Consider the following 27684-nt stretch of genomic DNA (forward strand, 5'->3'; position numbering starts at 1 on the left):
AGAGAACACCGCGGGCTTGGAAGGCACCTACTTTACATTAAGAGAATCAAAGTCTTATGATAATCCAAGAGAAGGTGAAGAGGCCAGTCAATAGATGTTGGCAGATCTAGGGCACTTGCAACTTTTAAAGTGAAGGGAAGCTATGAAAAGTGATAGATTATGTGTTCCTTAAAGTCTTGAGTACATAGTGGTGTTCCAGCTGAAATGAATGCACTAGTCACCCAAAATGACAGCCCACAGCATACAGCCCAGACTCTGGCATGGCTGGATCTAAATTTGTTGACTGACATAATGTCCCACAGTCCTAAGCTGAGTGATGACTAAAATGATTCTTTTTACTTTTGTTATCTATAGAGTGGGATGAACAAGAAACTAAGCACAGTGTTTGAAAAATACCCCCCATAGGAGAAAAATGATGTGCTTTCATTCCTGGCTGTATAGAAACAGACTATTTTGAATCTAAATTTGCTTCCAGTCTTCAGAATTAGGTCACATTCGTGTCTTGTTCAACATGACACTCTCAATTGAAGGTTTTTTAGAAAAGAAGCTGAGCTGTTAGATATGAGGGTTTGGGAAACCATAGTTTGAGGTTGGCAAATTGAAAAAAATGAGGGCAATAGTTTTCAAGTACGCATAGCTGCTAGTTAGACTAAAAGGTGATCTGATTCACTTCACTCTATTTACAGCTTCTGAGATCTTTTATTCCTAACCTTGCAGTGGATCATTGCAACATCAGTGCAAAATTATAAATGGTTGTATCCTGCAATGGGCATTGATTCCAGGGGATATTACTCTATACAAACTTCTGATGTAAGCCATAGTACTTATTGATTGCATCAGTGTCCAAATTACATTTCTTGTTATATTGACTTTTTCTGCAAAAGCATATACACGTGCGCAGACCAGTCTCCACATTGGAGTCTGGCTTTCAAAACAGTTAAAAATATTTCTGTGCTGCCCTTCCAAACCCCGAGCAGCGTTTCTGGATCCCATGTTTCCAGCCTGTGTGCAGCAGAGACAACAGGTTAATAACTCTGAGCCAGAGCTTTTGGATCCCGCGTTTCCAGGCTGCATGCAGCAGAGAGAGCAGGTTAATAACCCTGAGCCAGAGCCTGCCCTCTGCCCTGTGCTGCAACCCCACCGAGCTCCCCAAAATCAGGTTTTCCACACCTCTCCTGACTGTGGTGCTTGTTCGGGTGTAGAAATACAGATTTAATAGTTTAACACAACACATCGTGACTTAAAACCCTTGCTACAATTCCCTGCAGATTAGTGCACCATAAATATAATCTCTCAAAATGCTGAGGTAAGGCCTGAGCTGAGGGGCAATTTCCAGCTGCGTCCAGGACGGGGGACAGAGGAGGTGACAGCAGTGGGGACACCCTGGCAGGGTGGCTGAGGGGAAGCCTTTGGCCAGCACCCGTCAGCCACTCCAGCGCAGCAGCTGCAGACAGATTATTCCGGGTAAACCTGTGTCTGTGAGCCAGCCTGGAAGGCTGCGCTTTTCAGGGGCTTACGTGCACCTTCCATGAAGGGAGACACAGCAACATCAAGAGGACACTGAGGCCAACACCAAGACACAGGTACTTCATGGTTCTTTTCAAGAGAAAATGCTCCAAAGAAAAGCTCTCACCACGAGGATGCCCCATCTGGGACTCCCACTCAGTGCCCTGAAGCTGGGTGCTCTCGAATCCTGATGTGACACGTGGCAGCATCATCTCCCCTGGGTATCTGGCCAGCGGAAGCTGCCCAGGAACATTCCTGGGGAAACCAGTGGCACCGGGACCAGCAGCAACCAGGAGCCTGGTGCTGCCACATGAGTGACACTGTGCAGGGACCTGGAGTCACAAGTGGGTACAAGGGCTGCTCTTCTGTGTCACCCCCTGCCCCAAAGCCCGGCATCCCCAACACTTTGGGGGGGACGGGGCTGTCACATGCTGGGAATAGGACACGAGTGTGTTCCCACCAGGTTGCTTGGCTGGAGGGTCCCCGGGACCCGCAGGGTGCCAGGGATGAAGGATGGTCTCAGAAACAGTCTGAGAACCCATCTCCTCAGGTGATGGAACATGTACACAAGAGCTAATATCTATTGCTGGGCTCTCTAAAAGAGCTCAGTAAAATCCATTTATTGTGACAGAACACTAACAGTGGATCAAAAGTCATTACTATGCCAGAAGCATGTCTGGAGATGTAAGCTTCTCTTTCGAACTTTGAAAAGCTTTATGGATCTCAGTTTCCTGGGAGAGACTTTGTAGTAAGTACATAAAATGGAAAATGGAAGGCAAACTTGTAAAGTCGAGATACCAGGAATTAACAAAACTGAAGCTCTGATTATTTTTCTTTGTTTGTTTCTATGTTTGATCAAGATGAAGCACAGCCAGCAGCCAAAGGATAAAGGGACTCAATGTGTGTGTTCTAAACAAAACATTACATTTACCCCACTTCGGAAAGATCAGCTCAAGTATGTCAAGATTTTGTGAAGTCAGTAACACTGAGAGAGTGTTGCAGCACAAATTAGAATTACTGAGAAGGTATGGGTGACGCTAATGGACAGGGAAGGATTTACACGCAGCCCCTCGCTCTGTTATCCTCACACATCCACTGCTCAGAACCAGCTGCGCTTCCCCAGGCAGCTTAGAAACAGGCTGAAGGGTCCTACGTCTTTTTCCAGGAGAAAAAGAAAGTCACGAGTTTTTACACACTAATTCATTTATTTTTTAAGCCCCTGTGATACTATCACAGAATGCAGCTACATATTGCTGCAGGGACGTCTGCCACTGATTCTGGCGACCAGAGAAGCTCAAAGAGCTGGAACGACATCTCCCCGCTTCCACCTGAACCACATCCAGCTGGATGTCCTGTGAAACAGCAAAGCACCACTCCATCACTGTCACAATTGATAGAGAACAGAGGGGTTCTGTGCCTGGTACAGACACCTGATGAGAGAGGAAACCTTTAAAATAACTGGAAAAGGGAGCTATTGCCACATTTACAATCTTTTACAGCTCTATAAAAGGTGGACAGAACCAAGCTGAGGGACAAAGGTAAAATACTTGCTATTCCAATGTTTGCTAGTGAAAGATGTGCTATATCCAAGATGCAGAACAAGAATACAGATCATGACCATGCAAGCAAAACATCTTTTGCCTATTGCAAAATGTCATTTAGCAGGAAAAGTGTGTATAGAATCTATTGAAAATTGATTTACTGATTCAAGGAAGCTATTGCAATTGATTTAATTTCCAGCAAAGAACACGCAAGAGGAAGCAGAAAAACACCAGTTGCATACAACAAATAAAGAGCAAGGCTTTTAGAAATTAGCACCACAAACACAGATTTTCAAACAAGCTGGAACTGTGGGGAAAGATTCACAAAAGGCTTTATCTAGGTCAAAAACTTCCAGTAACTCCAGATTCTCACACCAGTCACTGTATACCTGCACAACACATGGCTCTTGTAGGGCTGAGCAAATTACAACACAACAGCAGATGAATGCGGACACAACAATGCTTACAAGGTATTTATCACAACATGTTGACTGATCCAAGTAAATTCAGGAGACTGAAAAGTATATGAAAAAGAGAAATTAAAGAGTTGGCAATGGCTTACGTGATGGAGGGAAAATGAAAGTAATGTTGATGGTCTCAACAAAAAAAGCATAACTTGCCCTTATTAGAGCTGTAGTTATGAGCAAGAACAGTCAAGTGATAAACAAAAATTTCATCAGATAACAGTTTTTAGGACAGAAAAAATGCGGCTCTCCCAATCAGGACTCCCACAATTCGCTGTCTTCAAGATTTCCAGCTTCACCTAAACCCTAACCCCTGCATGATAATTTTAATCATTAAAGTGCAGTGGGTTCATACAATACAGCCAAGACTCCTTCAGTTTATATTTAATCTGATTTTAGCTCCCATATATACTTTCCAACAAAATATTTAACTGATTTGAGTGTGACATCTGGAATTGTTTTGAGACCCCCACCAGATGTCAACTGAAAATTAATCAAGAACAAGGCTAAACTAGAGAGACCCTTGAAGGCCATACCCTAGGTTGAATGTAGGCACATGAATCATACAAAACTAGACTTTTCTGTGGGCTTGGTTCAAATTTGACCTCTGTCAGCAGGGACAAAAATGGTCACCACATCTCAATGTGAATAAACTGTATCGAGCTCCAGCTTCAGCTTGAGTTTACTCAAGGATTGTATAGACCTGAAATAAACCCAGCTTGACAACAGATAGTGTCAAGACCTCGGTTTACAGTTTTTGTAGAGGGGCTGAAAAATCACTAAACAGACCCGTTCTATGCATGGTGTGCATCTGCCTTTCCGACAAAATGTGCGAGAAGCCCATCTCGGTGCTGAGTGCAGGATGCACGTGAGAGCAGGAGGTAAATCTCTGGAACGGCTTTGTCAGTCTGGTACCACCCGTGAACACTACAGTTACTAATTTTTCTTTTCTAAAGGAATAAGTATAACTCACAGAAATAGCTCTAAAATGCTGTTATTGCCTCAATGGCACTTGGAAATTTGAAAACCACAGATGAGAAAGGAACTCTTAAGCCTCTTATTTGAAAAATACAGCCAGATAAATCTAAGCTGAGAAGGTTAATAATGAGTTCAGCAGAATCAGGAATTAATTGTCTTCTGTTCAGGCCACATACAGTTTGAAATGGTGAGACCAAGCACCATTCTCTTCATGAAACCATGGAAGGAAAAATATGAGAGAAGAATGAGAAGCATGTAATCATCCTGGCTTTACAAGAGCAGGTAGTTCTGCAGACCTGCCAGGGCAGGGGACAGCAATGCACATTCAGGGCTGTCCCTTCCCAGAGAAAAGGGCCATGAAAAGATCCTTATACCCTTAGCACACTGCGGGTTTAATGAAAGGCAACTGCTGTAACACGCTGTGGGTTTAATGAAAGGCAAGTGCTATTTTCAGATTTCACTAGGGGCTCTGTAACAAAGAGGAGTTGCAGACACCGTCCCCATCCCCACCAGCCTGCTGTCCCCTTTCATCGCCCTGGCTGAGCCAGCTCCGAAACCTTCACACTTACAGCCGGCAAATGAAGGTCAGGGGCTCAAAGGCTGGGTCTAAACATGTTCAGCTGCTATTGCTTAAATTAAATTGATACTAAAATGGTCTCTTTTTTATTAAAGTGCTATAACCATTGTGGCTACAATCCCTCACCACAGTGTAAGTAGTAATAAGCTGATACAGGTCACCATTGCTGATAGCTGTCAGAACTTTTTTTCCAGAACTGGGAAGCCAAATAGAACTCACAATTATTCTCAAAATGGAAGGATAACCCCTTTTCCAGGGTAAAGACATGAAAGATTCATTTTCTTCTCTGTTCTGCCAGGCCATATTGCAGATTTATTTAATGCATTATGTGCATTGCATTAGATTTCAGAACTCAAAAAGGGGGGTTGCAAGCTATGTGAAAATTTAAGGTAAAAAATTTAAAGCTCCTGTGAAGCCACTGGCAAAACTTAACACAAAAAGGTCAGAATTTCACTCTTGATCTTTCTCTTCAGTGGTAGTAAAGATTTTCATCTAGTAATTGTGCCTGTGGGCTGGCTGGGACTCATGCTGCAAACACGACTTCTGCTCTCACACTGAAAAGTTTCAGAAGTTAAGCTGCTCTCAGTACCACACAGCAACCGCACTGATGTGCTTACAGCAAATTATCTTTTGACCCTCACAAATATGATCTGGTAGAAGATCTGTGAGGCAATGACATGCTTTTTGGCTCTCTAGTGAGATAATGTTTTGGGTTTTCTTTTGTGGAAAACATTATTTAAAGTCCTTTAGAGCAGAGCCATTTTTCTAACAGCCAGTAGTGACAAGGTGTAAAGCTGAATGGTAAGGTTTGGATCTTTGCTGTCCTGAAGCCATTCCACAGAGTGCAGCACGCAGGCATGGGGCTCTTGGCTTGTGTCATGACTGGGGCAAGAATTACAGCTCCAAAGAAAGTATCTTCATCTGAGCCCCACAGCCTGGTGGCCCAAAGGAACCCATGGAGGGACACAGATGCATGAAGGAGGCTGGTGAGAAAATGGAGGGTGTGAGGAGTCAATGGGGCGAGGAGAAGAACCTCGGCTGGAAGGAGGAGAGCAAGTGGTGCACATGGATGGTGTGCAACAGACAACCGGGTCAAATACAAGCATGGAAAGAAAAAATGAGGTAGAAGACATTTGTGGAAGATGCACTCAACCCCCCAGCCAAACCAGAGCGGTTTGGTTTGGGCTGCACAGGAGGGAAAGACCTGAGCTGCAGCTGGGCCAAGAACTTTCCTTTAGGAAAGACCCAAGGGAGTAGAACAGCACCTGACCCCCATCAGTGGTGCGTGCAGGGGGCTGGTGTGGACCTTTCCCACCGTGTGCGATTTGACTGCGAGCAAACCGCTTCATTCCATAAATGTGATGGCCTGGGGGAGCTGCTGTGAGCTCTGCTGAATAACTGCCTGTGTGTCTTTAGCAAAAGGAGGCATTTTCACCTAAAATCTCACCGCTCAGCCCAGCTAGTTATTTCACCACCTTCCACTGAAAGGTGCACACCCTGAGCCTATTTCCATAGCTGGATTTTCTCTGCGTAGACCAAGGACTTGGTGATTCCACTCGGGTATCACTAAAGAAACCAAATGAGTGAGCTGATCTGTACTCAGTTTCGGCTCTTAGAAGTCAACCAATTAGAGATGCTTTATCTGTAATGAATGGGCCAAACAAACCAAGAAACTGACTAGGGGAAAATATTTAAAGTAAAAAAGGACAAAACAAACAAAGAAAAGGAAAAGCAGTAATGAAAGAAAGCGACAAGGTGTTACTTGTGATCCACCGTTTCAGGACAGCAAGAGAAAGTATTTGACTGTGTGGGAAATCCAATCAACAAGGACAGAAACCAATGAATTAAGTGTCCAGCATTTCATAATTTCAATTATTAAGGCATTAGAGAGTCTTCATAATGACAAGATGTCAACTAAGAAGTGGGGAACAGACATTTCTTGTCAACAAAACTTTACTTGTTCTTAGGAAGATGAAACATTCCTTTTTTTAAAAAAGTTTCTTGAGATTTGATAAGTAAAATTTTATTTTTAAAACCTGGAAGTTGAATGACAATTAAAAAATTAAAAAGCTAGGAAGAATAGAAAAATAATTTAAAATGTCAAAATGAAGCATTTGAAAGGCCTCTGAAATGTGAGTTCAGGCTTTCTTAGGCTAAAAGAATTTTTATGAGTGACATAGGTTTTGAAAGTATTTGGACAATCCAAAGTGCATTTAAAATACTCTCTGACAAATTTTATGTAGTTCTGCTACAGTAAAATTGCAGAATATGGCTTATATTAATATACTTGGATTAACCCTTCAATGTAAACAATTAATCTATTGTTTTAGCAATATTCTTCTAAACATCATACATTTATCATATCCACACAGAAACACCATATCTGCACATTTCAATAAAGTAATGGGGTCTGTGTCATGAGGGCACCCCAGAACAGCTCCAAGAAAATAATCAGCTTAAAGCAACTTCAATGCGGAACTGAAACAGAAACCAAACCCAAACAATAGACCCAGCGCAAATGGGTTGGGGGGTAATTAAAAATCAGCCAGCAGCCCAAAAGCATTTCACAAACGCCGGTGGGATGTACCCACTGGTAACACTGTCACCACAGGCCACCCCAGACAGATGACCCCCACCTGCAACCCAGGGCCAGCTGCTCGCACTCGGGGTCCCAGCAGAAATAACCCAGGCTGGTGCTTGTGCTCGTAGAGGTTTTACCACGAGCAGGTGGATGCGCTCGTACATTGGAGCAGAAGAATAATGCCAAGTGTGCTAAAATCTGCAGTCAGAGTATAAAGCAGAATTTGTGCCAATATTGCTAACCTAGGGCACATAAATCCCAGAAGACTGGCTTGAAGTGATATGGTTTGTAAGATGATATTTTTCAGAATAAAATAAATAAATGTGCAGTTTCTTTTGCATTAGTAATCTGATTTTCTTCTTTGGTCTGCAAGGAAATTTCTTCTTTTATAACCACAAATAGAGTTATTCTTTCATTTAAAAAATGTGACTTCAAGAGCAGGTACTCACTTTTGAAAACATCCTTTTCAACCTAAAGTTCTTGGGAACTGAGAGAGAATTCAATACATTATCATTATATACATGCCTGGCTCTCAGATTTGTCAGCATGGGCCACTGCCAGAGACAGGACTCTGAGTCTGGTGGACTTCAGTTTGCACCCCTGTGACTGATCATATACATATACATATATATATATATATATATATATATACAGACCCTGTGTCCTCGTTATGCTACAAATCCCAAGAAATCTTCCATTTGTGAAGAACAAACACCACATTTGAAGTCCCTGCCTACACTGGTGTCCTTTGCAGAGCTGTCAGCTTGGAGCATGAACACAGAACCCTTCACACGTGCAAGCCATGCTGGTCTCTTGGAGATACCAACAACAACGTCCAGAAAACTGCTGCTGCCTCATATTTTTTCAGAATTTCATACCAGAACCTTGAACTGAGCATAGTCTCCCAAGTGGTTCACTTCTTTGCTCAGCAAAGGGAAAAACTCAGCTCCCTTTTCCAAAAGAATGAGTGTTTCTCACAAGAAACCTTTCACTGCAGCTGTCAGTGTCACCGGAAAATGAAAACTTAGAGCAAGATGCAGGAAAACCTTATTCGTTATATCATCACAACTCTATAGGCCCGGTCACCTGAGATGCAAACAAAATGAACATTTCTGGGATTTTTAAAAGAACAAGTAGTTAAGCTAGTGGGAAATGAAGAGGCGTGTGTCTGACACTGAAGAAACCCCATTTTGTAACTCACTTTGTCCTACTTTATAAGAATTCTTTCTGCAGCAGCTTTCTTGTCACAGGAGCTGTTTCAAGGCTCAGAAATGCACCACTTCTCCAGCACTGACTTATTTTCCCGTTTGCTTTTCTTTAAAAACACCTACAGGTAATTTGGGCTCAGTCCCTCCAAAGTAGGAGTTAGTGCAGAATGGCTGGACTGAGAGGTTTCTGATGTAAATAGGACACACAAAGGTTCTGCTCAGCAGAGAGGATGTTTCTTCCTTCTAAGAAAGATGGAACATTGGTGGGCTAGATGCAAGAAAACACTGTTTTTTAGCAGCTGCATGCTTTAATGACAATTACAGTTCAGCAAATGCGACTCATAGCAGTTTGCATAAAAACTCTGAGTCTTTTCAGCTTTGGGCACAGTCTGAGCTGCTCCCTCCCAGGACACGGACAGGATCATCAAGGTTCCCCCTTTTCTAAGGGGGAAAACAACAGGGAGGGGTTGCCTCTAGAAATGCTCCACATTCCTGCATTGAACTTAGGGGGACTAGTGACTAGTTTGAATCAGGCACTTAATTCTTAGAAGGACAAAAACTCATGAAATGAATTAATTAATGTTTGGGATTTAAGAACTTATACTGGGGAAATACACTACATCACATCAATTGTAAACAGGCTATCCCACAGGGCCAGTGTGTGCAGGTAGGGTTTGAATAGCTTTGAAATTTCAGATATGATATCTGTCAGTGAAATTTTTATAAGCACGAATTCCGTCTGTCAAGTCATCCAACTAAAACGTGTGAAAGCCTCCAGTGAATGTGGAAGCATTGTGTCCCGGTTCCCTGGTCCGGTGGTTGCACAGGCCTTCCTCCAGCTCCATGGCTGTCAATGAGATCCTGTGCAGATGTGCAAACAGCTGGATTGCAGAGCAGCACCAGTGTTTGGGGCTTCATCTGTCCTGAACTCTTAGGATAAAGAAAGAAACTCACCTGTTCAAATCACGATGTATGATGGGTTGTGTCAGGTTGTGGAGATACTCCATGCCTTTGGCAACATCTACAGCAATGATTAATTTAGACTGCAGATCCAGAGTTCTATATTTTGGAAAACAAACAAACAAACAAACCTCAAAGTTAATAAACAGACAAGAATTATCTGTAAATTACTTTTATCTGTAAATTGTGGCATGCCGGTGGATTCACCTCTTCTGCTCGTGCAGCAGGGAGAAGAGTGACCCGCCGGAGATGTACTGCGTGACGATGGCGAACTGGCTGGGGTCGTCCAGGCAGGCACCCACAAACTGGATGACACACGGGTGGTTCAGCCGGCACAGGATGGACACTTCGCGGCAGAACATGTCCACGTCCGATTTGGAGCAGTAGGTATTGGCCCGATAGCTTAGAATTTACATGAGAGAAAAAATTAAAGCAAAAATATAATAAAATGTGGGGTTTTTTTAAAAAAAACCCTTCAGACTAGGTCATTAACCAAACAAGATGGAAAAGTCACATAAACTTACCGTTTGATTGCGACGATTTTATTTCTGCATCGTCCCTTATATACTTTTCCAAAAGACCCTAAAATGGTTTAAAATAAATAAGCACCAATATATTTATTATGAACATCAGATATTTAAAACAGATGCATTCTTATTTCTGGTACCTGAGCCAATAATTTCATGGAACTCAATTTCAGAGAGCTGAAGATGGAAATGTGATGGCAAACCAGCACGGAGGAGGAGAACGTCTGCCTTTTCTGTGAAACAAAACACAGATCCTATCTGTAAAACACAAGAGTCACATGGAAGGACAGAATAGAAACATTTAACTTCACCAAACCATTGCACAGGAAAGCTAATTTTCCTCCTGTAACTTGCTTGGCTGGTAATCCTGTTGCCGTCTCTTTCAGGAACCGCAGTAAACCCCAAGAACAAATATTAACACTTGCAATGCTACCATTGTCTTGGGCTTTCTTGGCTTTAAGTCGTGTCACTGACGAGCGCTGCCCCATGGGCAGGTTCTGCTGGTACCGCATCATGGTTGCCTAAAATTCTTCATAGGGAGAATGAGCTCCCGATTGCCTGTGTACCTGGTGCTTGTTGCTGGTGCAGGGGACGCTATTCCGGATCTGACTGGCTCTTTAGTGACATGCGGAATCTACGTTTTGCAACTTAATTTAATTAGCAAACGTTCCTACCTTGTTGATCTTTTTGGTTTATTACTATAAAGTTTGTCAGAATATTTCTAAATGGAGCACTCCAATGATGTGGTGTAAAGGATGTAAGGATTTGATCATATCCAGAGTGAGTATCTGAAGTGTTAAACTGAAAGCACCATGAAAAATGAAATATTTTAAAGTACAAATATGCATTTGAATGTTTTATCTATATGTGTTTCGGATTAACACAAATGATATTTTGACAGAATGCAGGCATTTTACAGAGGAATTCAATAAGATATTTGTTTGCATTCATGCATACATGAGTATTCCATTAGCATTGATTCACAATCACATCCTTTTCTCCAAATAAAAAAAAAAATTAAAGCTCATGAAAATCAGATAAATATAGGAACTATTGTGATGCTGAGCAACAAAACTAAGTATATTGTTTCCTAAAATTATCGTAGGGAAATATAGCTGCTGCTTATGCACATCATTAAGTTTCTGAACAATGAAAGTGCCAGGAATCATGAATCGTGTAGCACATTCAGGTTGACTAATATCTTGGGTAAAAAGGCCATACAAGTTCAAGTTTTCCCTTGCCATTGGGAGTACCTTTAGTCATGCTTTTAATCTTTCCTAGAGGGGATGGAACTGACACATAGGAACCATCTGAAATAAAAGAACAGAATACATTTTATGGAATTCAAAGAAAGTATAAGCATGAGTACTGATAAATTAATGAGGCAATGATTGCTTAAATAATGAAAAATAAAGGGGTTAAAATACATATAAGCACACAAACACGTATGATTGTGACATGATATTGCTGTGTTCTTGAAAGTAATTTGTGTAGCGCTTCACCAAATGCTGTGGAACGACTGGACTGTCCCCGCTGCTCCAGACACCTGTTATTCTATATCAGCCTGTTATTCTATATCAGCCAGACTCCGTGAAGGATCCTGGAGCAGATTCACAAACCCAGCCTGGGCTGCGAGCGCATCGTGCTGCTCAGTGTGCTGGGAGGTGCCCAACACACCTCGGCTGCTCCACCTACCAGGGATTTCATCTCTCGTGTCTCTGTTCAAGCTTCAAACAGTCACCAGCAAAACCTCTGTCTGGGTGTGTTAACCACTTGCCAAAATAAATGAGGATTTTTGTAGCAAAAAGGGTAATTAATTTTTTTCCCAAGGGGGAATTAAATATCAAAAGATATTAAAAAATATGAAGGGAACTGGTTATAGAAATATGCTAAATGTCAGTAATCAAAGAAACATCAGAATTAACAGCACAAAGAGAATGGCTAAACAAGGTCTGAAGGATGTAAAAAGCTGTGGGTAATGATTACCAGGAATCAATCGTCACCTCACAGCTTTTAGATTTTCTTTCTAGTGAGTAATACAGTGTGACAACTCTATTTTAAGATAAAGGATGGATTTTGACGTAAATAGGGGGTACCTGGAAAATGGGGATTCTCATGACACTAATTTTCTTTGTGCCAGACAGAATCGATCCAAAGCTCCTGCCATCCGTGGAACATTCCCAGAGACTCCAGTGGCCTTTGGATCAGACTCTTCAGTGAGAGAATAAAGTGATTTCTCAGACCCTACCTCCTCCAGGCTGTGAGTATTCATTACAGGGTGAATCATCTTGGGGTCTCTTATAATGCTTCAGGAGAGTCACAATGGCATCATGACCTAGGAAAGAAAGAGCAAATATAAGGATTTGTAGGTAAATTCAATAGTGGGGTTTGTTTGTTTGATTGATTTGTTTTTATTATTTAATTTAATTTTATTAATTGACTTATACAAAAATCAGGAGATTTTTTAAAAAGGCACAATATGTCCATAAAACATGTAAACAAAGATACAATGGTGCTAATCTGAAGCATACTAGGATTCTTAAATACAGAAATATAGGGAAATACCTACCAATAAAATGAAGCATGTTATTTTCACGAGGCCACCCAATCCTAAAACGTGATATATGGCAATAGGGAACCCTGCTACAGAAATTCTAGAATGGAAGCTGACAATAGTCTTCAACAGGCCTTACAGGAACAACCAGTGCCTGAAAATATTTCATTTCTGGTGTCCTAAACCGGACAAAATTCCCCCCCGGTGCTGCTGTGGCAGCTGCTGTGCTCCCCGTTCTCCGCAGGAACCGGAGCGGGGTGTGCACGATGTCTTGCTCTCAGGCATTTGATGCACACAGTTCTGCTTGGCAGCGTTCACAACTTTTTCCTAAACCTTTCAAAAATGAATTTTCCCTCAGCAATTTCATACAGAGTATTTTGCCACGATCAGGTATTGGAAAAGCCTTTGGAACCCGTAGTTTTGCTATATGACAGTCATTCTCATCATAAATGGTACCGCACTGCCTTTGGACGCGGGGGGAACGTCCCAGAACCCCCCAGCTGTACCTGTTGTCCCCATCCCCAGCACACAGCGGAGAGGAGCCTTGTGCGGTGTGCGGGTGCTGGGTCAGTGCTGCTGGTGTCCCCGGGGACAGTCCCACATGCTGCTCGCAGGGATGGCAGTGGGCAGGAGGAGCAGCAGACGTGTCTGCACTGGGGACCTGATGCTGCGGTCATGTTCCAAATGCTCCCCGTCATCCCTGCTCGTCCCATTGCAGAGCTTGTTGGCATTTCTTTAGGGATGTTTTTCACCAGTACCCTGATGAGTACAAACTTCTTGGCTTGTAGGAAGCCAGGGAGAGGGCAGCAAGCCCACGAGTTAAGGAAGGGCTGTTTGCCAGATCTTCTGGAGTCCTGCAAACCACCTACAGCTCCAGCTCTGGAGGAAACAGGAGGCAGAGCTTTTTTGCTGACTCTCATCCTGGTACCTCTACAGGACAGCCCTGCTGCCTCCAGGGCTGCTGGGGACATGGGCTTGCACCAGTGTCACCAGAAAGAAACAGCTCTCTAAAACACAGGAACTTAAACTAAGGACAGGTTTCTACAGGTAGCAGCTTTCTGGACATCCAGACTCAGAGGATTCTTGAATTCAATGCTTGAGGTGTTATCACCCCAGGTAACAGCAATGCTGACCCAAAGGTGGTCGCTCCCTTCCCCAGGCAGTGCAGAAGCTGTTTCCATCACCGTGGGTGCAATGGCCATGCCAGGAAGGACAAGCTGATGGGCATCCCACAGAAATACAGGGCTCTCAAACACCCATGAAATCCATACACGGATGTGAACATCAGAAGCATTTTCAGGAAGAAATAGAGCTTTTCATTTGCGTGGAGTCAAAAGCAGGACAGAAATCTGACAAAACACTGTACATACAGGACATGGAAAATGTCTTGATTTGATACAAATTTGCAAGAATTTAAGATTACAGACTCTGATTCATTGCTCCTTTAATGCCTCCTTCAGTAATAAAATTAAAACTCCTCATACACATACCAGAGGGAGAAATAACCTTTTCTAAACAGGCTGTATGTTTTCTATTGTAGCAACACATAAATACTCCTGTCCTTGAGTTTGTGTTGTATTAAACTGATGTTTAACAGCATATCTGAGAAGATAGAGAAAATGGCTGTTTTTTATAACCCCTTGTGCCAGGAACTGGAAAGCAGATGGTGAGAGCTCTCAGTCTACAGGCACTGAAGGGTTATTCTGTGCTGTCATCAGCTTCTTGTACTGCTCTCTCCTTCCTGGATTGTCCTTATGGATTTTGTAGCAGAAATGAGAAAATTGAAGTACCTTTCTCATAAGCCCACATCAAACAGGTCTGCTCATCCTTTTCTCCACTGGACCTGCTAGGATCACAAGCTACCAGATTCATATCAGCTCCATTATCCAGTAAAAACTGAACAAGTCGAATATGCCCGTGGTAGCAAGCACAGTGTAGTCCTGGAACATCAGAGAAGGTTGTAAGCACGACCGCCAGAACATCACAATAGGGCTTGCAGCAACAACTATAAAACACAAATTGATTTCCTTGATAAAGGAATATATTATAAAAAAAATACCTGAGGCAGTAGGTGAAAATAAAATACTAAAGCTGCAAGAACCAATCTATTGCCTGCTATACAACATGTTATCATTTACTCTGCCACCTGCAAATCACATTTAACAACTTTGTACTTGAGGAAAAGCAACTAGAAATAAAGCAAGCTCTTTTTTGGTGTGGGGAGGAACATGGAGGTGTGTGGCCCTTCAGACACCACGTCTTATATGCCCATCCCTGGTAGAATAACACTTGGGACCAGTTCTACAAACTATTGAGAAGCCTAACAACATGAGAATCAGTTTACATCAGGTTTTGTCACTCACATACAAGCTAATGAGCCTGACACATCCTCACTGAACTCTTACCACTTCTGTGCCTGCCTGCAAATATATTTCAAAAAAGTTGAGATCTGTCTGAAAGGTAATGGGATGCTGATCATGGAATTATCGTGGGAATTACCCTGGAAATCCTGACTGCATACATGGCTTCCATGGTACATGCACTGCTACATGCACTCATATACAAGCAGATGGTGATGTTACCTGTGTGTCCATCTCTTCCCTGGTGATTGATGCTTACAACATTCTGGTCAAGAAGAAATTTTACTAGTTCTATATTCTTTCCATAGGTGCAAGCACTGAAAAAAAATAAAGGCAAAAGTGAATGCTATAGTCCATAAAAGGACAAATACTTCAGGTAGCCAAAAATTTTGAAAGTACTACATGAAGATAAAGATGTAGTAATAGAATAAAGGGTCTTTAGAAACGTGCAAATGCATGATTAATCCACCAAAGCACGTTCATTCCTGTCATTTCGGAAACATTCTGATTATTCTTACATAAATTAATTTTGCACAATGATGCAAAAATAATACAGTCTGTTTTGCAAAGTACTGCTTAAATAACACCTTACAAACTAACAGCATCATGACTGAACCGTGTTCTGCCACCTCATTCCTGATGTAGAACATCGAAGCTCAAGCAAGTTTCCAGGCAGAACAGGCTCTGAACTCAGCTTCAAACCGGACAGGAGGAGAGATCGCCATTCACACACATGTTGACAAACCCAATGCCTGCCCTACGCTTGCTCACTCTCTCGCCATTCAGCACCTGGTTCTACCTCTTACAGCACGTCCTCTCCTGCAGCTCCAGACACACCATCCACCTGGAGCGCTCTCATTCTTTGTTCCTCACCTAGGACATCTGTAATTTCGGGTGGCACATTCTGCTGATAACGGCATTTTAAACACCCACCTGTGGAAAGCCGTTTCACTGAATATATTCTCTTTAGTGAGACTTTCTGTTCCTGAGAGCTGGATTATTTCCTTGACAACCTCGAACTTCCCGTTGTAGCAGGCGCTGAGGATGAAGCCAGTGATGGTTGTTAACACACCAGCCTTCTGGTCATGCCCAAATCATGTGCCCCAGCCCCCCAGGACTCACAGGTGCAGGGGGGTGTCTCCATAGATGTTCACCACGTGGGGCTGCACCTCGAAGCTGCTCTGCAACAAGAACTTCACAATTTCGTGGTGTCCAAATCGACAGCAGAAGTGCAGAGGAACATGGTCTTCGTTGTCCTGAGCATTCACTGCCGTTCGACCCAGAAAGAGACAAAAGAAAGCATTTTATACTTAACATAGCTTGTTTGGGATATTTAGTAATGCTTCATGTGCTGTGCATATATGTTATAAAATCTCCTGCTAAAGTATTTATGGTCCTATTTCTTTAAAATTGAAATTTCTGTGAGATAGCATATATCAAAACTACATTACTCAGTATCATCTGTTCACTGTCAAGACAATTTTCTGGATTTTGGGTACAACTGCTTTCTTCCAGCAGCAGATGTATTGAACATTTTGATGTGACTTTCCAGGAATGAATCATGAGTTATAAATGACCCTTAGAAAGAACAATTGCTGCTGGCATATTACAATGTGAAGCAGAAGTAAGATACGTAGTTACTACATGTAAGAAAACAATCCACAGAGCTATTCTAATGCATGGAACAACAGTTTTTAATTGCAAATACTAGAAAGAAACAAATTCCGCTGTTGCTCTTAGGAAAGGAAAATCCAGTTGGTTTTAAGGTTTATTTTAGCTTCCTTAGGTAGCAGGATCAAAGTCAGTGGCAGAAAGAAAATTTAAACAAAATGGAGACACAATATTTATCATGAGCTTCTATTTTTAAAATAACCTGTAACAGAACAAGATAAACCCAACAGTTCTTGAGATGGTACAAGGCTCTAGGCAGAGTTCTCCATTGGCGCAGAGACATACAAATATTTCATTATCTGGAAAAGGTCTTTATTCTGTTTTAAAAGAGAGCACGCCTTGCTGTGGTTCTGAGGGTATTTCTTTCCATGTTTAAAGATCCAACCACAGCTGTTTGATATCGCAGCTGATAGAACTGACAAGTCCAGCCTACCTGTGCAACATTTAGGTCTCAGTCCAGTCTAGCACCAGATCTTTGAGATGGTTTACAAGAAACGAAGATCCTACTCAGGAATGATGTGTTTGTTGGAGGTGTCCAGACTCGTGCTGTTCAGCACAGCTCTGACAAACAGCTCTTGGGAACAGTTCTTTCCTATAGCTGAGCCTGAAGTAGTGCTGAATGCTCACAGAAATGGATGGCCCTCTAAACTGAGCTGAACTTGTAGCTTCACTAATGTCTAGTGACAGGTAGTTCCAAAGATGAATTGTGTTTCAGGCCAAAAAAAAGGAAAAAAAAGGAATTTCTGTAACTTGCATTAAGCTTGTAGCCCACAAATTTCATTAACTGCCCCCACTAACCTTCCTAGCAGTCTTATATTAAAAGGAGCAAAGAAAAGTAAATTGTTTTATTTCTCTATTCTAAGATAATTCTTCACTTTATAGATTCATGTGACATGTTAGCCTTTATTTTTTATTATGATGAGCTACCAGGCACAGATTCCTTCTGAAGTGCAATAAATAAGAGGGGAATAAATGTCAAAGTTTTACAACAGTGAATGTCAGTGTTTTAGAATACGTGCCCACAGAACGGCCTGAAGGACATCGGGGTCCTGGGGCCACGAGCGGCTGCACCACAACAAGGTGTAAAGGGTTGCAAGGAGGACATGTGTATCACCCTTTTTTGTGCAGATGGAAATGGTGTCAATTGCTGGCAAACCCTTTCCTTTGCTCTGGAGGGATATATTATACAACATGGGATGATGGGTTTTGTTTTAATTGATAGCTTTTTGATTCGTAAATGAAATGTGACAGGCAAACTGGAATATTGTCTTAAAAAGAAGGAGAAGTTCAAAGGCAGAACAAACCAAAATCAGTTAAAAGCACTTTAGAAGAGAGCTATGGCAAAAAGGTATTTATCATATTGATTCAGGTATTGCTAAATAAGAGTACAGGAGAGTTCTTTAAATTGCAGTTTTAAAGTATTTTTATATTAAATCGAAGATAGACAATACATCTGTTGTGGCAGTCAGAGACTGAAAAATCTGGTTGCCTTACAAGTAAACAGTAAAAATGAGCAGATGCCAGGTTCTTGTTTGGAAGAAGATGGAGTACTGTAGAAATTATTCTTAGGATGGAGACATTAGTTAGGTAGAAAGTAACAGGTGAAATAATTTCAGTAAGTAAAAGGATAAAAAAACCCAGTGCAAGTCTGTTTTAAAAAAAAATAAGGGAAATTGCTCAAGTCCCAGTGAGTGATAACTGATTAACATTCAGAGAAGCCTGACTGAACATGGCTGGATTTTTAATATGAAACTCTGGTTTAAAATTTGAAATGGATTGTATTTGGCAGAGGTGATAGTGATTTTCAAAGATACTTGAAAAAAGAGGAGCTGGAATGCTGGGCAGGTCAGTAGTCCTGAGAGCATACAAATTTTATTAAAAGACCACAGAAGTTATGAAGTCAAAGAATATATTTGATATCACATGGTCCATGAAAGAAATCTCCAGAACCACCAGTGTGGAGAATAATACAAAAAAAGCATTTAGCTTATGTGAAGAAAAGAAAATGCTTGTTTCCTGGCCATCGACTAGTTTGCTAAGTTTGTAGATGTTCTGTTTCTTAGCTACCCCATTAGACTAGAAAACAGTTTTCTAAATATGAATTTTTTTCTTTCACTTTGAAGGAAACAGTTTTTGAAGTCACGCAAACATCTACATTAGAAGTCCTACTTCTACATTTAAGCATTTGAGAAGCAATTATTTAAAAACAAATGGAACATAAGAAAGAGTGGAACATACTGATAATTCTAAATCACCATTAATTTTTTTTTAAAAGCCCTCCTTTCATCCACCCATTCCTTTTTCTGCTGGAGTGTTGGGACGGGCCAGCTGATAACACAGCAACAGCCTGTTATTTTCAATAATCAAGTTTAACTCCCTTCATGTAAGGGGCAGATGAGACTGAGAAACACCAATTAATTGGATGAGTTGGGCTCCAGTCCAGATGCCAGCACTGCTGGGACCCGACCATGTCCCCTCTGATGGCCCAGGGGTTCAGGACTCCACAACACAAGTCCTAGGTCAGGCTTATCCCCAGACCAGGCTCAGCCCAGGGCTCACCTGCATCTTTACCCTAAGAAAAAAACCCTCCTCTCCATTTTGTTTATTACAATTAACCCAGGAAAAATTCTACCAGATGACAAGAATGAATCGAAAACTATGAAGTGATGCTATATGCCCCAATTATTGCTACATTCTACCATTTGGATGTTCTAAAATATAAAACCGAATTTCCTGACAGAATGAATAATGCACGTTGGTAGCAATCCCATTGACTCAGTAATGCAAAGAAATCTCTACGAATTTGGAAGGTGTGAAAAAAATGAAGAAGGAAACGGAAATTGTTAAAAATAAAAACATAAATGAAAAATTCCAGGCTAAATCAGTTTGAAAACATCTCCAGATAGTTAAGGCACTTCAAGTAACAGGGGCTTGTAATGGCATGCTGGTCTTCAAGATATATTAAAGATCTCAGAATTAACTAGAAGCTTAAAGGAATCTGATCAACAGCTCAAGAAATGTGCTTGAGAGACCTTATGTGATTTCTGAAAATACACAGAATTTGCTCAGTCTTTCCCTACAGTCTTTATGATGAAACAAATGAAGAGATTAGTATCTGGAGAACCAATTGTACTTGTAATGTATTTTATATACATGCATCTATAAAATACGAACATTTGTGATGATATATACATGGGTAGTACATAGCTTTTATAAGTTTTTCTTGTATACTGTGGTGGGGATGAAGAAGGACTTTGGCTGTTGTTAGGCTGCAAATATTGCCATATTTCAGCAATACTCTGACCTTTTCAGTCTGATTCAGCAGTTGCTGTTTTTCTTCAGTTGCCATGGCCCCAGAGCTGATCAACAAGTCACTCAGGTTGGGTTAAAAGGAATAGTTCAACTTTATGACACCAATTACTGGTCTGCACAGAACACTACCAAAATTTCTTCAGGTTATTTCAGCAATTACTTCCATTCCTAGGTATTTAAGAGTTGTTCCTCCACTGCTATATTTATACCAAGTTTCAAAGTGTGCTACTTCGGGAGCAAAAGGCTTCTTGCACCAAATGCTCTCTTGGTTCATTTGTTTCTTGTTTTTTCCAGCTCTGTTTTTCCAGGATCAGATTTCCAAGATCCCAAGGCAAACTGCTAACCCCACTGAAATTAATGGAAGTTTTGCCATAGACTACAAGAGGGACAAGATTCTACCTTACATATTGTACATATTAGTTAACAAGAATGGAAACAGAATGTAAGTGAGATGACAAACCAAGTGAAGAAAACTCTCCAGCTGCTCTTTCTTTCAGTTGCCCAAAGATGATACACAAACACACAGTATGTGTTAGGAAGCTAAATTCAACATTCAAGGTACGACTCTGCCTATAAAATACAATGTTAAAGTTGATTTTTTCAACTATCTTTTCTTACCGTCAGCTTTACTTCCCTCTTCCATCAGGAGCTTTGTGATGTTGAGGAAACCTTTGGCAGAAGCCAAGTGGAGAGGCCTGTCCCCAACTTCACCGCTTGCGTTCACATCAGCTCCAAATTTGAGTAGGAGGTGAGTTACCTAAATATTTCATCAAAGCTAATTAAAATATCACACGAAGATAAATCTTTCGACAAAATCAGATAGAATATTGCATTGCGTAACAGTATACATGAGCATCTCTTAAAAGTTGCAAGAGGGAGAGGAGATTCAATACAAAACTCATTTTCAAATTACACTTCTATGAAAATATTAAAATGCTCAAAAGCAAGTGCTCATTAATTCTCTGAAATGTTATGTATAGTAAAGGGCTAGACACAAGACATGTATTTGTTTAACTGACCAGTCAGCATAACACAGCAACTGCCTCCAAAGTCCACGATGTTAGAGCCTTGGCTTCCTTTCCAAACATTATTACCACAAGAGACCATCCGAGTTTTTAGTGTAATTTCACAAGACTGTGATTATTTGTTCAGAAGTGGCTTACAGCAAATAAGCAAACTAATCTCTCAGCCCAACATGCAAAGAGTTTCTTAATGTTGCTGGATGATGAGGCACATATATTTATGTGTACGACAAGAGGGATCTCAGGATGCTTCTGTGGGCTACACCCTTGCTGTCACACAGCCACAGAAGCATTTTGAATCATCTGTGCACACAGACTCTGCTCTTTCAAAAGCTTTTCCTACAAAAACACTTCAAGTAACATGTCACTGGAATGAAAAATACACTCTACCCGTAGGTCATCCTTTGAAACTTGACAATATCCCAGAACACACGCTTTTAGCCAAGGAACAGTACAGGGAATGACTTGCGTAAACCCAAATAGACTCATTATTACATTTCACATAGAAGGGCTATTCAGGGCAAATGAGCGCTAGATTAACCACATGACAACTATCCTTTAGTAAAAGGAAGAATCGGGAAGGTCGATGCCAGCTTTGGGCAGAACGTCAGATCACGTTTCACAGGTCTGTGATCTGTTTGAATGGAGCAAGTACAGCTGGACCTGTCCTGTGTACAGCACCTCATGGAAAATCCTGCTCCCCAAATTACTGTTTCTTTCTGTTAACGTGAAAGTGGCCACAATTTGTGAGTTCCAGAGAAAGCCAATAGAGTTTCCATGTAATTATTACTGGGAAGTGATGTCCACTTCCTTGAAGAAGTTTACGGTAGCAGACTTACATTCCTTGCGCAACCTGTGAAATGTGGGGTGAATAAACACCAAATGAAATGTGCCTCTGGGTCCAGGTCTGTCTGTAGGTTATCACAGCTAGTGAGACAATCATTTGTTTCAAGAGGTTCAGAGGGGAAAACACCAATTTTTGCTGGGGTCTAGCACAGGGGATTAAAGTGTAGAAATGTCCTGTTGATATTCAGACTCTTAGATGTGTAACTTCAGTATGTGAGATCTTTCCAGGGCAGGACCCTCTGGGCTCCAACTCTGAGTTTAGTGTTGCCTTGGTGTTCTACTCCTCAACATTCTCAAATTCCCCCATTTATTACCTGTTCATGGCCATAATATGCAGCAATATGCAATGGGGTGAAAAAAACTGCATCCTGAACGTTCACATAAGCTCCATGCTGCAAAAGAATCTCAACAGCCTGGAATGAAACAAACAGAAAATCCCAAGTAGAAGCGCTATATATAGGTGGTCAGCTAGTAATGCAAGATTTGGAAACCTTACATCACCAGCTTAAAAAACAGCAAAAAGCTCCAAACAAGTGAGCTATAAAGGTGTCGAACTGTGTACATGTAAAAGTGATTACTTACAGTACTTTAACTGAACACTGAATGTCACTGATGCTTTATAAATAAGCCTGAAAATGTGTTTGCCAGTAAAGAGATTGATTTATGAAGTAAAAGGCAGAGAAATGACTGTCTGGAGTTTTTCAGAATAACCTTTAATTTTCTTGTACAGTTGTGAACAAAGAGCAGTAAACATATCAGAGTTTTCAGAAGTAAAAAAACAAACCAAAACAAAATGAAAGATTCTTTTAAATGTAAATGTGTGAAGGTAAATTCCCTCAGTGTGTAAAGATTCCTTTTATTTTAAAACACAATAGCCCTTTGGTTTCAATAAATAACCCTAAGTGTTTTCTTTCAAATGTCACTTTTTTGGTCTTTCAGGAGGCCGGTGTTTTCCTGGCTAGCTATGAACTATCAAACATTGGCTTTCCGAATAACTGTCAAAACAGGAGTGTGAATGAAATCACTTTGGATCACACGCTGACACCCAAGGGCTGCTGGTTTTTTTGAAGCACAAGGGAAGCTTTTTGCATGCTATGGGCCTTGTGCTGTGGTTTACTGGAGGAGTTCTACATATCGTTTTGATGAATGTTAATTTTTAAGTTTCACAATGATGAGGATGCTGGACGGTGGGTGGCTGGGAAGCCCCACTCTGGTGATGGACGAGGGGACATGGCAGCTGTGATGCTTGGCTATGACACCTGCACCCAATGCACCTTTCTGTCACTGCTGAGGTGACACCACATCATTACATACCTGATGGGGCTTGGAGAACAGCAGTCAAAACATTGTCCCCTGTCTGGAAAGTCAGGTCAAGCTGAGCTCTACCTGGGTCTGTACTGGGACCAGTGCAGCTGGGAGCGATGGGTGCACTTGTGTCGTGGTGGCAGAGGCCACCATGAAGGTACCAATTTTTATTTCAAAATGATAATTGGAACACTTTGAACAATACTCTTACTTTGTAATTTTTCCTAAAATTCTCTTATGAAAGGCTTATTCAGAAGCTTTTTGAACATTCGAGCCAATTATGTTCACTTCTGAGACAATTAATTAAGCTACTCTGAAGGTTAGAAGGAGTCAACAAAATAAAACTTAAGGCAGACTACATAAGGACTTTGTCTTTTGGACAAGGGCAGGGATAAGAAATCCTCTAAGAAAATAAAATCAATTATTATTGACCCCTTAGCAGGTAAACTTTAAATGAGAAGAAAACTTTAGCAATTAAGGCCTTTGAATCAGTGCAAATTGTGTGTGTGTGTGTCTGTATAAGCTGGTTGACTGAAAATGTAGCACAAAAGATGGATTTCTTTCCATCAGTGAGCTCCATGGCTGCTTTAACCTGGGAGTTCATCAGACATGTATTTTTTCTTGTAATGTACATGCACAGAGGTTCTTCTTTTCTGTTGAAAACGACACACCTTTGTTCTACTTATTCAGCCAAACTCTTATATTTGAAGTGTATTTATAAGCCTAAAATGCACAGCTGAATTCACAGCTTAAAGGCAGGTATTAATATCATCTGTATTTCCTGCTTTGTACTTAGCTATTTTTTCATGCATTTCTTGCTGTAAAGAATTCTGATGTTTCTGTCTCCATAAATTAGTCCAGCACTCTGTAAGTTAAAAGTTTTACTCAAGCAGAGGACAAAATCTTTGCTTGCTTAATGGACCCAAAGGAGATAAAAAGCGAAGTATCTGAATTCATGAGTACGTTTACAGTCATAAACCTTTCATTACCGAGGTATTTTTGCACACCCGGTACTTGAAGAGATTAAAAAAATAATTAAGTTACAGTGAGTGAGCTGTTGCCAGGGTGACAGAAATGAGCTGATGTGTGAAATGACTGCGCTGAGGTGGTGGGTGATAAGAAACTGTCTAGAGAGGGAAGAGTGTGATCACGGCACCCAGGGAACCTTGTCCCTCTCCTTTCCCTGCTCCCAGTGACGAGTCTCCAGCCTACAGGAGACTTATCAGTGCAGATGTTTGAGTTTCCTGCTGGAAATGACTTACCCTGAGAACAATTTTCTCTGCACTAATTCAGAGTATAAAATAGCTCCAAACTGAGAACCTCTGTCCCTTTCTGAAGTGGAAGTCACAGGGCTGTGAAGTGGAGCCTGTGACACTGAGGGAATAAAGCTCTTCCCTTGTGCTCCCTTCATGCTCAGAAAGGCAGTGTTTGGAAACCTCCCTCCATATCCAAGTTCAGAAATCCTGACATTTAGAAAACAATTACATTGGTTGCTAAGACTTTAAAGAGATTTAAATTACAGTAAGCGATGTACAAACAGATCTATGTTCTTTGTGCATGTTTGCTCAATGTAAAAACATCTACACAGATGTTGTTTTCCCAAAATGTACAAAAAAAATAAATAAAATTTAGCTGCGCTAAACCAATTCTGAGTTTTGTTTTGAATGGCATTGATCAAAAATAAAGGACCTGCTAATACTAGCACTCACTCCTAATTTGCTGCACAGAAAAGCAGAGACGCACCCTGTGATGCCCGGCGATGGTGGCGATGTGAAGGGCTGTCAGGGCTCCGTACCCGACCTGCTGGATGTCGGCCCCGCCGTGCAGCAGCGCTGTCAGCAGCTCCGTGTTGTCCTGCAAAAAGTGCACACAGAACTCGATAGCTCTGGTTCACAGCTGCCTGGGTTGCGGGGGAGCCCAGCAGAGCTGTGTGCACCCAGTGTCCCCAGCTGTCACCCGCTGTGCTCAGAGCAGGGACCAACTGTGACCCCAGAGCACAGGGTGCGAGGATGGAGCAGAGGGGAGACCCGTCTGGGCACCACAAGTCTCTCTTTCGCTATATAAACTTTGTGCCTTTAAAACCAGTCTCTATTATGATTTTTTGATGCCTTTAAAGATCTCTCCAAGCCATTATTAAGTGCTCACACAAGCTGTTTAAATGTCAAAACATTATAGTACCTAACACAGAATGAGGGCACCTGAGGAGTTCCCAGGATAAATATATAGCACGTACGTCAAATTCTGAACAGTGAGCTTGTTTTTCATATCATTTCACTTCTTTCCTGCCATGAACACAATTTTTGCTATGACTTCTTCCAGGTATAGCAACAGCAATAGGCACCATCAAATTATAGTAATAAAAATTAACTTGAGAAACACATTAAGAGTCATAAGGCCCAGGTAATATGACTGTTAATAAATTCTTCTTTACAAATAGAGAGCTTGGCAGAAGGAGGAGACTTATGACCTTGCGGCAGCTATGGGACATATAAGGGTTGAACACTACAGTCTAGAATATAAACTTCTAAATTTGATCTGAGTTCCTGCTAAAAAACTAAGTGCTTTTAGGGCTAGTCTATACATGGATTAAGTTTCTAAGATGCTCCATCTCAAAATAAGAATCATAATTCTTTAGGAAAATTCTGTCTTTGTCCACTTTATTCCTTGCTACTTCTATTGTTGAGTCTTAAAAGATAAATACAATAGAGAAGAAAATTAACATTGAGGCTGAATGTGGAACTTGAGGAGGAAAAAATAAGTAAAAAAGACAGAAATTGTAAACTAAAATCCTTTGAGATTATTTCTATTAATAGCTATAATAATAAAAAGAACACTCCTCTATCTTGAGCTGCATTGCATGATTTAATCCATATTTCCCAAGCAATATTGTATCCTCAGAGATGACACTGGAAAAGCACATGCTGATTTCCTGTGCATAGGCTCTTTGTAGATCATTTTCTCATGCACTGTAAATGTGAAATTTATGTTTTCACCAGAAGTAGCAACTAGAGAGTTCAAATAGATAGTTCAGACAAATAAGCTGCCCAGTTCTGATTTCTTTTCATCAATTCTATTCAAAATAATTTACCTTATAGGCTGCCAAATGCAGAGCTGTAAATCCATTTCTTGTTAACCTGGAAGGACGTAGTCCTTTTAGCATCAGAGTTCGAATATGTGATTTGTTACCTTTGGGATGAAAATTGGGAAACAGAGTCATTTACAGAAAAGAATGCGCAGATGAAGTAAGAAATTTCTGTGTGAGTCTGAAAGCAAAGAGAAACAGGTAGCTTGTCTGCTGACCCGAGAGGAGTCATGAAATGCATCTGGTGAAACCTGCCAGTGGCACTGGGCACCATCTCGTCACCCAGGGACAGCTGCCACCTGGCCACGCACTGCCTGGCTGTTTGTTCGCACTCAATCGGGATTTGTTAGGGATAGCTGAACTTGTAAAGCAAACTGCTCTTTCAGCACCCCGACCATGCTGCAAAGAGCTCCAGGAATCAGCAGGGGCTTCAGAGCCCCTGGTTCCTAAAACCAGGACTCCTCAGACCCTCAGGAGGAGCCATGCCCTGCTCCCCTCCCCACATACAGTCAACTCGGGGACAGCTCTGAGGATGCTGACAGATGTCAGCACAGAAAGTCACTCTGCTCTTACCTTCCTGGAGCACAGGGATGATCCCAAAAATGTATCTGCCTTCTGAACTCTTCTGGCAGTAATCAAGGCCAATGTCATGTCTAATGGCTTCTCTGCCTCCTCCAAGTGCTCACAGACTGTGCCTAATTAATGAACTCTGTGTGTTCTATTAAGCTTCCTCCCAGCAACCCCACCAGTGGCTCTGCTGTCACCGGGCACTGGTGTCAGCTCGGGATCCCATCTTGCACCCTCTGAGATGAGAAATGAAGATCCTCTGGGTTTTGAGCAGTGCAGGATCAGGTCCCCTGCCAGTGCCCAACCAAGATCCAGCAAATCCTTCATGCATCTTGTTCGTAAATACTTCACAGAGCTGGAACCTGACGGTAACATTGTCTTTGCCTCTCTCAGCCAATTTCTGCAGAAATTTGTGTAACAAGTACACACAGTGTGCATGAACTAATCCACTACGTGGATAGCAGAGCAGCAATGCTGATCAGTGGGAAATGGATGTTTTTATGAACACCCCAGAAGACATCACACACTCTTTTCTTGAATACTCTGATTTGCTATCTGCAAAAATCCTAACAGCTGATATTTTTCACTGAAGCATTTGAGTTATTTTTCTTTTAATCCCTCTG

At 41.5% G+C, this 27684-nt stretch overlaps 1 protein-coding gene across 1 annotated transcript in view; it reads right to left on the reverse strand.

Annotated features, from left to right (window-relative positions):
- The window catches only part of TNNI3K (TNNI3 interacting kinase), a gene marked incomplete at its 5' end in the record, with an annotated part of 47846 nt that overhangs the window by 16408 nt on the left and 3754 nt on the right, over window positions 1-27684 (reverse strand). Inside the window, 14 exons of the mRNA XM_082054146.1 lie at window positions 9810-9914; window positions 10023-10217; window positions 10340-10397; window positions 10483-10575; window positions 11596-11652; window positions 12591-12677; window positions 14687-14836; window positions 15479-15573; window positions 16190-16294; window positions 16379-16523; window positions 20858-20996; window positions 22422-22520; window positions 25156-25266; window positions 26501-26598. Of these exons, the coding sequence (XP_081910272.1) occupies window positions 9810-9914; window positions 10023-10217; window positions 10340-10397; window positions 10483-10575; window positions 11596-11652; window positions 12591-12677; window positions 14687-14836; window positions 15479-15573; window positions 16190-16294; window positions 16379-16523; window positions 20858-20996; window positions 22422-22520; window positions 25156-25266; window positions 26501-26598 (1537 nt within the window). The remainder of the gene's footprint in view (window positions 1-9809; window positions 9915-10022; window positions 10218-10339; window positions 10398-10482; window positions 10576-11595; window positions 11653-12590; window positions 12678-14686; window positions 14837-15478; window positions 15574-16189; window positions 16295-16378; window positions 16524-20857; window positions 20997-22421; window positions 22521-25155; window positions 25267-26500; window positions 26599-27684) is intronic.

This window comes from Streptopelia decaocto (assembly GCF_964273445.1).
Source record: "Streptopelia decaocto genome assembly, chromosome: 5".
Lineage (NCBI taxonomy): Eukaryota > Metazoa > Chordata > Aves > Columbiformes > Columbidae > Streptopelia > Streptopelia decaocto.